The following is a 14942-nucleotide window of genomic DNA, read 5'->3' on the forward strand; positions in this document are numbered from 1 at the left end:
ATTTTAGTTTTCATGGGTAATTTTACTTCTTGTAATTAGCATGGGATCTTTAACTTGTTAGATTTTTTTTTTCTTTTTTTATTGCAACTCTTTTAGCATTTTATGAGTATTTGATCCCCTTCAGGACTTTGCATTGTAACCCCTTTTTCGGATGAAATAAATTAATTGTTTCCAAAAACAAAAAAAGAAACCATAAGTAATTAGTTGAGAAAATTAGAGAAAATTATTTTTTTTTTCACAATTTTAATAGCATTGCATTGCCATGTGGAGAACAACAAACATATTGTAACTTGTTCAAACATCCTTAATTGTCTTCAACTTGCTTAACTCTAGAGCTAATAATTTTTTTTCCCAATGAGCAAGCCAATTTGGAAATAAAAGAAACAACAACATACCATCACATGAATGTTTGTGATAAATAACATCAGGAAGCTTCAACAATTCATATCAAATACAAAATTCAGGAAAGCATAGTAGAAAATTGGCCTAATTCATAGTGGGATGGGCTTAATTAGTGAAGAGATGATTTTATCCCTAGTTTCACGATCAGGCTTTCCATACCCATCTCCATATTGATATATGCATTGTGCCATTCGAGGTAAGTTTAGCGCATATCGTTTGAAAGACTCCTCCAAGTTGAAATTAGAAAAATATTCACCATTAAATAATCTCCAATATTTTTTGATCAATTGTCTTATATGGTCCCGTGCAACAAATTCAGAAACATTTGTTTCATTCATGTAACATTGAATTGATTTTGGTACGTCGCCCCTTTGAAGCTCATCCTATATCAAAATGCCAAAAACTAAAATAATTTATCTTATTGATTATATCTCTGGTAATGATCCATGTTGTGAATATATATAGATGAGTCATATTTTGACATACCGTAGATGTTCCCAAGTCATCGTATAGACGAGTGACCATAGATGAGTAACGAGTAACATCAAAGTAGAACTCAAGACTATTTAGAGCTTCTTTGGTTAAGTCTTCACTTAGTAAATATGCAGCATTTATCACCAAAGAAATAGCAACTGAAAGCCATGCATTTTCCATGTACTCGTTTAGGGTGGGAATGTATCTTGTATTATACCATATTGCCTCCACTAAATATGCTTTGCATTGATCTCCCCACTACATCAATAAGTATAGAGAATATTGCATTGTAAATAATCTACAAATATTTGAAAAATAGCATGTGATGTAAGGACTGCTTACTGCTTGTTTTAGTTGTGGAAGAATGTCTAATCCTTTTTCTTTTGAAAATGCACATGCAGTATCATTCATAGTATTGATAATTGCCAGCAATGCTTTTCTCATACAATTTGGAAGTGATTGGATCTCAGTGATTTTCCATCTGAGATATACAAGTTATAAATCATTAAATAAAATTAACTTATGTTATTATTGATGACATTTCTAACATAAGAACTCATTATAATTGATAAAATGGGATTGATATAAAGAATAGAATATGTGATGTCCTTTCACATAACCTCTCTTTCCAAAATATATTTATTTATTGTACTGAAATTTTATATTTTTTACAAAAAAAATGTAAAGTGCTCTATAAACTCTTCTAAAGTATAGATTCCTTACTCATTAACGGCATTTGTAAAGAGCATAAGTTCTTCTACTGAACCATAGATATCATAAATATCATCAATTGTTGTAATTAAAGAAGCTAACTTGGTAATCTCCTTCCTACATCTCCAAAAATGTGGCTCAAAAGTACATCCCATTGTCCAAAAATAGTTCTCCATCAATCTATCTCTTGCAAAACTAAACTCATCACCAGCAAGACCAATACTCCTCCACCAACTAACATGCATAAAAATTTCCATTAGAAAGTTATATATATATATATATATATAAAGCATGAATGACTTTTTGAATTACATACCTAGACATCTCCTTAACTTCCTTCTTGCAGATGCTTTGCACCATGTTGAAATCTAGTTTAGCAAACTCAAGCAAGCTATGATTCATGTTCTCTTGCCTCTCATAAGCATCAATAAACCACCTGGTGTGCAACCTGGGCATTCTCCAATGCAAAGGGAGCTCTAAGGCATGACTTATTTGTTCCACTAATGAGGGATGAATAAGCAATGGTTCCTTCAAATAATTACTTAAATGTTTAGTTGTGAATTCCATTGCTTCATCTAGATCATCCTCGCCTTCAACACTAAGATAAGAAGCCTCGTACAGACTTAGCATTCCCTTTACATCATTCACAATATGAACTTTGAAGCTCCCATTCTCATTTTTGAAGCTCCTAACCAGGAAATCTTCTCTACAACATTGAATAAATATTAGTTGCACATATGTTCAAATGTTAATGATTTTAACAATTATAGAAAATAAAATGCACGATATTAATATTGTTGTTTTATTAAAGTGCCATAAAAAGAATGTTTCATCATTAAAACTAATATACCTTTAACTGAAGAAGATAAAGTTCAACCTTTTAAAGTAATATTTACATGTAATTTGATCAACGGATATACTTGCCTTGTATTTAGGGCCTTAATGCCATATTCTCTGAGAAGTCTAAAGAGTAAGGCTGAGCCATGAAGACTATTTTTTAATATATTGCTTAAGCTTTCCATTGATGAAGCTATAAAAGTAAGCACATTTTTTATCTCACTCTCAAAATGATATGAAATCCCAAGCTGGCACAAGGTATTGACATACTCAAGTAGCTCTATAATATCCTTTTGTTTAGTATGATCAATCAAATGTCTCACCTCCTCATTCAACTTCTCCCATAAATTAACTTGTGCTGCGTCCTGTGATATATAAATATTGATCATCATTTATTGTTAACAAACTCTTTTGAGAAGAATAGAAATCCTAACTAAGTTAGTATATAGTATGTACAAGTGCATAAATGTAATATTTAGGCTCTTAAAATCATGTTTATCTTCACATTTTCTTAAGATTAATGCATCTATATATATATATATATATATATATATATATATAAACTAAAAAAATAGAGTTAGCACATTCATGATAAATGAAGCTATACTTAATCTTATTGTGCTTAGTTCATTCGTGTAAACATAATTAGAACAAGTATCAATAATGCTTTGATTATCACAACGAACAATAGATGGAACATAATGAGAAACATACATATTATTAACTAGTCATCAAAGCCAAAGTAACTACTTAATGTGACTACAAGGGTAATATTTTGATCATATGTAAGAAAACAAGTAAAACTTGCATAAAAGAATTAATGCGGCGCCTAATAAAAAAACAAATCATGATGTTGATTTGTATTAGGAAGGATCGCCAATCAAATAAACATCATAGTATGCAATACGTATAAGTGGAGATGTAGCCAGATAATTAAAGTTGTGGTGAAGGGCACCTCACAAATAATGAAAAATGCGAACAACAATAATATAGAGAAAAGTAAGAAGCATTAAGGAACTTATAAACATAGATGCAGTATCCAGTAAACCAACCCTTGAACTAGAAGGTGATATAAAGTAAGATAAAGAAAGGTCCTATATATGAATGGATTTGAGATGAGCATAAGGTTATAGAGGAGTAGAGGCAATTTTTTACTAATGATGCCAACATGATGGAGAATCTTCACAATTTATTAGAGTGAGAGACCAGTGGCACAACTTAATATTGTTGAATCTATCCGTTTGAAAGATGAATATAAAAGAACAATATCCTATTCTTAAAAAAATATATTATAAGTAATGTATTTATTATCTTCAAATATGAATGTAAATTTCTTAATAAACTTAAAAAACAACAAAGAAATAAATTTTATATAGAAGGCTTTATTTATGAGACATCCCTCATCTTTTGCTCTTATTATTTCTAGCCACTACCTTTTTTTTTTTTTTTTTTTTTTTTTTTTTTTTTTTTTTTTTTTTTTTAACTAATGTATGTCATAACAATGAGGATGATCAAGGTGAAATAATTCAATCAACTTAGAGTTTGTTTGGGACGACAGTAGAGTTTTATAAAGTTAGTTATGAAATTGTTGTAGAGAATTCGCTATTAGGCTGCATAAAGCAGCTTTCCATCACAAAATATTTTTAAAAGCATTAAGTAAAGGCCAAATAAAATTATAGTTGCTTCCTGAAAAATAAAGCAGCTAGAAAGCTGTCTCAAACGGACCCTTATCTATCTTTTAAATGACAACTAAAGCATCTGAAAATTGTGTGTTGTGTGTCAATATACTTCAGTTATTTACAATCAAACCATCTGACAAATTGCATCCATGATCTGAGGAAAGGATATAGAGTATTCCTTCTTCATAAACACTTCTTTGAAGTAGACGGAGTCCTTCTCTTTCACATAAATCTTAATATCTATATAATTAAGTACTATGTAGAAAGAACTTTAAGAAAAAAATGTTTTAACCAATAAATTGCAATAATCATTACCAGAGAGCTATCAGGTAGCGATTGAATATAGCTGTCATCCCATAAGGTTGGCTGGTAATTTGCACTTCTTCGTGAAGGAGGGGAGGATTGAAGGTCTCCTTCCATGGTTGCAGAGAAAGCTTGAAAGGAAGAAGAAGGAGTTTATTATCTGAGCTTTCTGTAGCAGCTATTTCCAAGGCTAAAATAGAAGAAGTAATAATGACTTGTTCAAAATCTGCTGCCACGTCATTATTATTGTAACAAATTTCTTACAGAAATGTTTATGTAGAAGTGCTTATCAGTCCTGATTTTTCTTATGTTAAGGTCTATAAACTGGACTCATTAATATAAGAATTTCTTATGGAAATGTTCGTTATAATATTAATTTACATAACCAGAGCTTCAAATTTTATCTAATCGGCCGGCCGCTTATTAATTTTTTTTTTTTTTTAATTTTTGATAATTTTCTCTCCAAACGTAATCAACATAAATTATACTTGTTCTAATTAAGGATAAGATTTGACTACGTAATTAACATATCCATAAAAAAAATTTGAAAAATGGGCACGAATATTGAAGTATAATTTAAATTGAAACTTTTTGGAGTTAAATTCAAGATCATATGAACTTCAATTTCAACAACTTGAAGAACTGAACGTCCAGAGAAGTTGAACCCAATGATGCCAGAAGTTCTCTAATTCGAGCCTAAATGAGATCAAATCAATCACTAGAAGCATATTGAAAAACTCTATATATATATATTAATTGAATGACCAAATGTTCTCCAAATTTGACATGCTTATAGTCAAATTGAGCAGCTTGACTAGACAAATCCAACGAGCCAAAGATCATTCAATTCCAATATCATTAAAGCAGCTATATTGTTGAGTCAACATTTCATGATCCGAAGAATGATTATTATGAACTATACAATGGAGTGCTTTGGATTCTAGTCAAATTTATCCAAATACCCCTCTTAACAAGCATAGGGTTTAGGGTTAATTATATTTATGTGACTCACACTAATATAATTATTTAAATTAAACCAAGACCTTTTTTTCAATTTTCCACGTTAAAAATATCACGATATTATGTTTGAGAGATTTTTATATGATGCTAAGAGGATACCAATCATGAGCTGATGTTTAAATAGCTTTGATTCAGTTAAAAATCAAACATGAAAAGAATTAGGAACAACCCATAAAAATTGGCGATCAAACCACTATAACCTTATCCCATAAAGCTCATCAAAATTAATGATCTAATTTAGGCTTCGCAACTTCTTTTTTGTTGCTTTCATAAAATTTTTATATTAGAAAACTGTTTTAAAAAGAGTAAAAAAGTTATCCCAAATGAAGCCTTAGATTTCGTTTTGGGCAGCTTTCTTACTGCTTCTTAAAGCAGCTTTTTAGTGCAAAAAAGTTGCTTTAATAAGAAAAATGAAATCCGTCCCAAAGAAAGCCTTAGTAAAAACAAAATCATCATTTTTAAAATATGTAATCTTTTTAGAGGCAGACAAGTGAGCCTTTATCCCATCATTTGAGAAGGAAATAAGGAACAGATTTGTATTTTTGGAATGATTCTTGCATGGAATAAAGTATAGGAATAATTATGGGTTGCAGGCCTGTGTTAATTAAAAGTGTTATTTATTCTATTTCTATTTATCTTTTTTAAACTATTAACTTCTTTTTGGATGTTTGTAATAGATTGAATAGAATTATTAATGGATTCTTTTGGGGGTTCTGCTCAAGATAATAAAAAAAAAATTCGTTGGAGGGCCTGGAATTCTTGTATTTGCACATATGGTGAGGGTGGTGTGGGATGCAAATCCACAATGTATATGGTTAAATATTTATTTACTAAACTTTGGTGGAAGTTTCACACTAACAACCCTTTATGGGTCAATTTCATGAATCTTAAATATTACAAGGATATTTACCCCTTAGTATTTTTTTAAGAAAGGTCAATCTCATGTTTGGCTTAGGCTTTGTAAGGCCAAATGGTAAGTTGAACAATGCGCTCAATGCTCTACAATCCCTTTGCATGGATTTAATTGTACCTAAGCTTCTTTTCTGTGTCTTTTCCCTTGATATGTCAATTTCTCTTTCCTACATTATGTTGATTGTAACATATATTGTTGTCCTTTTGTGTTATTTTTTCTAGTGGGTTGGTGCCTCTTATGGATGTTAATGCCATTTTCATTTATGCATCTTCTTCTTTTGGTGGTTGGGTGGTTGCTATTGCCTTTATTATATATATCTCTACCTACTTATTTAACTTCTAGATTTCCTTGTGGTATTGTATATGTTCATCGGCTGGTGATCATGGGGGTCTTCTCAAGAGGAAGTGCCTTTAGCCTTCCTGATTTCTCTAGCTTTTGGTTTGCTTATGCTACTAATGGAATGTTTGTGTTATAGGGTTTAGCCTACATTTTCACTTTATTTCTTGTAATTAGTATGGGATCTTTAACTCATTAGGTTTTTATCTTCTTTTTAATTGCAACTCTTTGAGCATTTTGTGAATATGTGATCCCTTTCAGGACTTTGCATTGTAACCCCTTTTTTGGACGAAAAAAAAATTTGTTATTTCCAAATGCAAAAAAAAGAAATTGTAAGTAATTAGTTGAGAAAATTAGAGGGGATTCTTTTCTTACAATTTTAATAGCATTGCATTGCCATGTGGAGAACAACAAACATATTCTAACATGTTCAAACAACCGTAATTGTCTTCAACTTGTTTAACTCTAGAGCTATATTTTTTTTCCAATGAGCAAGCCAATATATGAAATAAAATAAACAACAACATATCATCACATGAATGTTTGTGATAAATAACATCAGGAAGCTTCAACAATTCATATCAAATACGAAATGCAGGAAAGCATAGTAGAACACCTAATTCATAGTGGAATTGGCTTAATTAGTGAAGAGATGATTCTATCCTTAGTTTCACGATCAGGCTTTCCATACCCATCTCCATATTGATATATGCATTGTGCCATTCGAGGTAAGTTAAGTGCATATCGTTTGAAAGACTCCTCCAAGTTGAAATTAGAAAAGTATTCACCATTCAATAATTTCCAATATTTTTTGATTAATTGTCTTATATGGTCCCGTGCAACAGATTCTAAAACATTTGTCTCATTCATATAACATTGAATTGATTTTGGTACGTCACCCCTTTGAAGCTCATCCTATATCAAAAAGAGCAAAACTAAAATGATATAATGATTATATGTTTGCTAATGATGCATGTTATGAATATATAGATGAGTAACATATTTTGACATACCGTAGATGTTTCCAAGTCATCGTATAAACGAGCAACCATAGATGAGTAACGAGTAACATCAAAGTAGAACTGAAGACTATTTAGAGCTTGTTTGGTTAAGTCTTCACTTAATAAATATGCAGCAGTTAGCACCAAAGGAACAGCAGCTGAAAGCCATGCATTATCCATGTACTCGTTTAGGGTGGGAGTGTATCTTGTATTATACCATATTGCCTCAACTAAATATGCTTTGCATTGATCTCCCCACTACATCAATAAGTATAGAGAATATTGAATTACAAATAATCTACAAATATTTGTAAAATAGCATGTGATGCAAGGACTGCTTACCGCTCGTTTTAGTTGTGGAAGAATGTCTAATCCTTTTTCTTTTAAAAATGCACACGCTATATCATTCATTGTATTGATAAGTGCCAGCAAAGTTGTCTTCATACAATTTGGAAGTGACTGGATCTCTATGATTTTCCATCTGAGATATACAAGCTATGAATCATTAAATAAAATTAACTTATATTATTATTGATGGCATTTGTACTATATATAAGGATTCATTATAATTGATAAAATGTGATTGAAATAGAAAATATAATATGTGATGCCTTTTCACATAAGCTCCTTTTACCAAAAAAAATATTTATTTATTGTACTAAAATTTTGTATTTTTTACAATTAAAAAAGAAAGGGCTGTATAAATTATTCTAATGTATAGATTCCTTACTCATCAACGGCATTTGTAAAGAGTACAAGTTCTTCTACTGAACCATAGATATCATAAATATCATCAATTGTTGAAATTAAAGAAGCAAATTTGGTAATCTCCTTCCTACATCTCCAAAAATGTGGCTCAAAAGTACATCCCATAATCCAAAAATAGTTCTCCATCAATCTATCTCTTGCAAAACTAAACTCATCGCTAGCAAGACCAATACTCCTCCTCCAACTAACATGCATAAAAAGTTCCATTAGAAAGGTTATATATATATATATATATATAAAGTATGAATGACTTCTTCAAATTTCATACCTAGACATCTCCTTAACTTCCTTCTTGCAGATGCTTTGCACCATGTTGAAATCTAGTTTAGCAAACTCAAGCAAGCTAGGATTCATATTCTCTTGCCTCTCATAAGCATCAATGAACCACCTGGTGTGCAGCCTTGGCGATCTCCAATGCAAAGGAAGCTCTATGGCATGACTTATTTGTTTCACTAGTGAGGGATGAATAAGCAAAGGTTCCTTAAGATAATTACTTAAATGTTTAATTGTGAATTCCATTGCCTCATCAAGATCATCCTCGCCTTCAACACTAAGATATGAAGCCTCATACAAACTTAGCATTCCCTTTACATCATTCACAATATGAACTTTGAAGCTCCCATTCTCATTTTTGAAACTCCTAACCAGAAAATCTTCGCTACAACATCGAATAACTATTAGTTGCACATAAGTTCATATGTTAATGATTATAACAATAACAGAAAATAAAATGCACAATATTAATATTGTTGCTTTATTAAAGTGACTTGAAAAAGAATTTTTCATCATTAAAACTAATGTACCTTTAACCGAAGAAGATAAAATTCAACTTCTAAAAGTAATATTTATATGCAATTTTATCGAAGGATATACTTGCCTTGTATTTAGGGCCTTAATGCCATATTCTCTGAGAAGCCTAAAGAGTAAGGCTGAGCCATGAAGACTATTTTTTAATATATTGCTTAAGTTTTCAATTGATGAAGCTATGAGAGTAAGCACATTTTTTATCTCACTCTCAAAATGATATGAAATCCCAAGCTGGCACAAGGTATTGATATACTCAAGTAGCTCGATAATATCCTTTTGTTTATTATGTTCAATCAAATGTCTCGCCTCCTTGTTCAACTTCTCCCATAAATTAATTTGTGTTGCATCCTGTGATATATAAATATTGATCATCATTTATAGTTAACAAACACATTTAAGAAGAAAAGAAATCATAACTAAGCTAGTATATAGTATGTACAAGAGCGCAAATGTAATATTTGAGCTCCTAAAATCATGTTTATCTTCTCATTTTCTTAAGATTAATGCATCTTGATTAAAAGAAAATATTCTTTATGTTAGAATAGAAAAAAATTGAGGATAATTGATATTTATTTTCTTATGCAATTATACAAGAATATGCATGCTTAAATATAAATCATTGAAGGGAAAATGAAAGGGAAAAAATATGAGAATAATAAACCAAATAAAGGGGAATAATACTAATGAATACCATGTTCTACATATTTAGGCATGTTGCGGCATATATTAAATAATTCTACCACATACTCCTTGAGGCAAAAAAGATATAAACTTGGGTTTCATATACATAAAATTCTTGAAAATGGTTTAGAAGGATATGAATAAATGAAGATACCAACTGGGTAATCTTAAGAAGTAATAAACTAAAAAAATAGAGTTAGCACATTCATCATAAATGAAATTACTGTTAATCTTATTGTGCTTAGTTCATTCATGATAAACATAATTAGAACTAGTATCAATAATGCTTTGATTACTACAAAGAACAATAAAGGGATTATAATGAGAAACTTACATATTATAAACTAGTCATCAAAACCAAAGTAACCACTTATTGTGTCTACAAGGGCAATGGAATATCCAGATCATTTTTTTAGAGTGGCCAAACTTAATATAAAAAATAAAAATAAAACATTATATATATATATATATATATATATATATATATATATATATATTTCATTAGTAAAATTCTAAGAAAAGTCTTGTAATCCATTATAATTTATGAAATAAAAAAAGAAAATTACAAACTTTGTATTCTACTTTGTATTTTCTGATAATATTGTATAATGACTTCATTTGGAACAGAATCAAATATTTTTTTCTCTATTTATGGCACTAGATAGTCGTTGAGTCAAGCATCACCCATTTTGCTATGCAGCCGATGTTTAATAATCTTCATTGTAGAAAATACTCTCTCCACCATAGTAGTAGCAACTAGTAAAGTCAGTATCAAAATAATATGTCTATAAACCATGGGATACACAATAATTTTTTGTCATTTATAATCTATTTTGCAAGAATAACAATGCTAGTCAACGATGTAAACTCATCGCTCATGCACATATCAATAATATAAGTATATAGTTGATGTTCAAGAGATACAAGATCAACCATAGAAAAATTTGCTGGATATAACTCTGCAATACGAATTAACTTTCTCTTATCATAAACCTAGAACATATTACTCAGATTTAGACATGTCACATTTGGTACTCGTTTCAAAAAATCGGTTATTTAGTTCCTAGTGTTGCATATCAATAACAAAATAGAATAAATCAACTCGATAATGATGAAAATTTATTATTTCTTCACATTTCATACTAATTGTCAACAAGCCTTGAATTTAGAATTCATATTTGGAACTTCAATTTCAAAAACATTACAAAATCATGACACTTCTTCATGTAAAGGCACCCATTCATTTCCCCTCATCATCTACAATCATTGCTTGGACACTTATACCAATGTTATTGTATTTATAATATCTTGATCCTTTCTTAATAAGGCTTGTTAAATTTTTTTTCAATCAAGAAATTCTTCAAATCATTTTGAGTTAAATATACGTGTAATATTCCTATCATTGTTTAAGGGAAATGATGATTTTTTGGTTGATGCTGACCCTTCAATAAATAATCTCTACAAACTTTATCACGCTCATTCACATCATAACTCCAAATTGATGGTTTAAGATCAGGGCTAGCAGGGAGAATGTTAATATCAATCTCGACACATTTTTTTGGCTTCAAAAATTGTTCAATTTTTCAAAAGCCTAATAAAAAAGTACAACAAACATCTCAAAACTTAAGGTGAGCTCATGCACAATCTAATTATTTAATATAAGAGAAGTTAATGTAAGAGAATATCTTTCTATTTTTTAAGTCAACTAATTTGATATAGGTGGTAATACTGGAATATAAGTGCTGAAAAAATTGTGGATTGTTCATGAACTCTTTGTTTCTGAGGTGTTGCATTTTATTACCATTTATAAAAGCAGTGGAAATTAAATTATTATTTTCTAACGATATTTTTTATCTACAACTAAATAATCACAAGCTATTTTCACAAAATAGGAATCCCGTAAAGATCATCTATTTAATGGTAATTTTAGTATTTGAAGAAATGATCTATAGAAATCAGGAATTTGGACCTGTTCTTGCTGGACAAAATATTCATGATAAATTTATTAAAGGAGACTCTGTTAGGAATTCACTTCGATGATTAAATTTGCATAAAATCATGTCATATATTTAAATTTGGGCATTATCATGAAACAAAAATTTTCATACAAATAGCATATAAATCCAAAGGCTTGAAGGATTTACTTAGGGATAATTTTCATAGAAAATTGTGTGTTGTGTGTCAATATACTTCAATTATTTACAACCAAACAATCTGATAAAAGTATCCATGATCAGGAACTTTTATTACGTCCTCTGACCGGACGTAGATCTACGTTCGGTCAGAGGTTTGTTACTCGATTTTTGCCCGGTATTTGGTCAGTATTGCTAGGTATTGTTTGATAATAACGAGGAATACCACTCTGGGAAGATCAATACCGAGTAATACCGAGCAATACCGAGCAATACCGAGTATTACCAAAAAATACCGAGTTTTCTAGAAAAAACTCAGTATTTTTTTGTAATACTCGGTATTGCTCGGTATTGCTCGGTATTACTCGGTATTTTATCTTCACATAATGATATTTCTCGTTGTTATTGGTATTGCTCGGTATTTCTCGTTTTGTGCCTGTGATCTTAGTGCCAGCCGGACGTAGCTCTACGTACGTTCACCGGACCAAATAAAAGTTCCATGATCAGAGAAGAGGATGTCCTTAGAATATGGGAGAACTGAGTATTCCTTCTTCATAAACACTTCTTTGAAGTAGTCAGTATATAATTAATTACTATGTCGAAAGAACTTTAAGAAAAAAATATTTTAGCCAATCAATTGCAATAATCATTACCAGAGAGCTATCAGGTAGCGATTGAATGTAGCTGTCATCCCATAAGCTTGGCTGGTAATTTGCACTTCTTCGTGAAGGAGGTGAGGATGGAAGGTCTCCTTCCATGGTTGCAGAGAAAGCTTGTTCTGTAGCAGCTATTTCCTAGGCTAAAATAGAAGAAGTAATAATGACTTGTTCAAAATCTGCTTCCACGTTATTATCGTAGCAAATTTTTTATAGAAATCTTTATGCAGAAGTGCTTTTCAGTCAGAGTTTTTCTGATGTTATGTCTATAAAGCTGGACTTATTAATATAAAAAATTTCTTATGGAAATGTTCGTTATAATTTTTACATAACCAGAGCTTCAAATTTTATCTCATCGGCCGGCCGTTTAGTAAATTTTTTAAATGAGAATTATTAAAAATCAAACATAAAGGGAATTAGGAACAACCCATAAAAATCGACGATCAAACCACTATAACCTTTTCCATAAAGCTCATCAAAATTAATGATCTGATTTAGGCTTCGCATGGGACAACTTTAAGTCACTTCTTTTTTTGTGGCTTTCATAAAATTTTTATATTAGAAAACTGTTTTAAAAAGAGTAAGTAAGTTATCCCAAATGAAGCCTTAGGTTTTATTTGGGGCGACTTTCTTCCTGCTTCTTAAAGTAGCTTTCTAATACAAAAATTATATTTTTGCATTAAAAAGCTGCTTTAAGAAACATAATGCAAGCCGTCCGAAATAAAGCCTTAGTAAAAACAAAATCATCATTTTTAAAATATGTAATGTTTTTAGAGGCAGACAAGTGAGCCTTTGTCCCATGATTTGTCATTTGAGAAGGAAATAAGGAACATATTTGTATTTTTTGAATGATTCTTGCATGGAATCAAGTATAAGAATAATTATGGGTGGCAGGCCTGTGTTAATTAAAAGTTTTATTTGTTCTACTCCTATTTATCTTTTTCAAATTATTAGCCTCTTTTTGGATGTTTGTAATAGATTGAATAGAATTATTAATTGATTCTTCTGAGGTTCCTCTCAAGATAATAAAAAGATTTTTTGGAGAGCTTGGAATTCTGGGGTTCCGGCCTCTCAAGATAATAAAGCAAAGAGTCGCCTTTAGTTCCATATTCTTACTATACAACTTTTTTTTTTTACGATTTTAATTAATTTTTTTATTTTGTTAATTTTATTAATTTTGTATAATAATAATAGTATTTATTACATCATCTGGTTCAACCGGTCGAACCGTAAATCTCTCCTTACGGTTCGTTGTCCGGTCCGATTTTCAGAGCCTTGGGGTGGTGTGGGAAGAAAATCCACTATGGATATGCTTAAATATTTTTTATTAAACTTTGGTTGAAGTTTCGCTCTAACAATTCTTTATCAGCTTTTCATGAATCTTAAATATTGCAAGGATATTCACCCCTCTCATTATTTTTTAAGAAAGGTTAATCTCCTATTTGTCTTAGGCTTTGTAAGTCCAAATGGTAAGCTAAACAATGCATTCAATGGCATATTAGGTATAATTTTTCTTACTTTTAGCAAGATGATTGGATGAGGAATGGCTCTCTTTATTCTATTTTTAATACTCATTTTTTATCCAACTTGAAATTTTTTGGTTTTATTTTGAATGAGAATTATTAATATTGGCATTCTCCTCCCTAAATATCCAACCATTCTTTCTATCCTAAATTTTTGAAGAATTTGGATAACTGCATTTATTGTAGATGGATAAAATAATTAAAATGCTTATTTTTCTAAGAAAAAATCAAGATTGGTAGTTGGTTACCCTGAGCTCTTCCTAATTCCGCCCCTATTAAGGGTATCCCAATATTGGCAATTAAAGTTAATTTTTTAGTTGATTAAGATTAAATTTAAATAATTTGAGGTTGAGTCCATTCCACCTTACTTTTAAAATTGAACTCTTGTCATTAATAGTAATTATATAGAAGATTTGGAATAATATTCTTAAAAGGCTCATACATTCACATCTTTAATTCTATAAAAAAATTTATTCATGAATATTTTGAATATGAATCTATCAAATTTTCAAAAAAATGACATAATTACTAACAATAGCTACTAGATGCAACTTTCTTTGATCTATTAGTTGAATCTTTAACTACCAACCAAGAGGTCTTGAGTTTGAAACTTATTAATCTGATACGTGTGAATTGCCTTAATTGACTTAAATGTCCCAAAAAAATAATAGTGGCTAGGAATGCTCGCGATTATTCACA

The 14942-nt window shown here is 30.3% G+C and overlaps 2 protein-coding genes across 2 annotated transcripts; both read right to left on the minus strand.

The window, feature by feature from the left end:
* Positions 1 to 491: 491 nt before the first annotated feature.
* LOC110111567 (myrcene synthase, chloroplastic-like) lies at positions 492 to 4523 on the minus strand. Its single transcript, XM_028699650.1, has 7 exons — positions 4419 to 4523; positions 2695 to 2789; positions 1904 to 2293; positions 1690 to 1821; positions 1219 to 1357; positions 889 to 1134; positions 492 to 785 (listed from the first exon to the last, which is right to left on the minus strand). Exons 1-7 carry the CDS (start codon positions 4521 to 4523, stop codon positions 492 to 494), a joined length of 1401 nt encoding a protein of 466 aa, XP_028555483.1.
* A 2773-nt stretch (positions 4524 to 7296) lies between these two features.
* LOC110111296 (alpha-terpineol synthase, chloroplastic-like) lies at positions 7297 to 12822 on the minus strand. The gene is made up of 7 exons (XM_020843133.1): positions 12718 to 12822; positions 9322 to 9599; positions 8713 to 9102; positions 8407 to 8628; positions 8019 to 8157; positions 7689 to 7934; positions 7297 to 7590 (listed from the first exon to the last, which is right to left on the minus strand). The coding sequence occupies exons 1-7, from the start codon at positions 12820 to 12822 to the stop codon at positions 7297 to 7299; spliced, it is 1674 nt and encodes a 557-aa protein (XP_020698792.1).
* Positions 12823 to 14942: the final 2120 nt, after the last annotated feature.

The sequence above is a fragment of the Dendrobium catenatum genome, unplaced genomic scaffold, assembly GCF_001605985.2.
Source record: "Dendrobium catenatum unplaced genomic scaffold, ASM160598v2 fragScaff_scaffold_1351, whole genome shotgun sequence".
Classification (NCBI taxonomy): Eukaryota; Viridiplantae; Streptophyta; class Magnoliopsida; order Asparagales; family Orchidaceae; genus Dendrobium; species Dendrobium catenatum.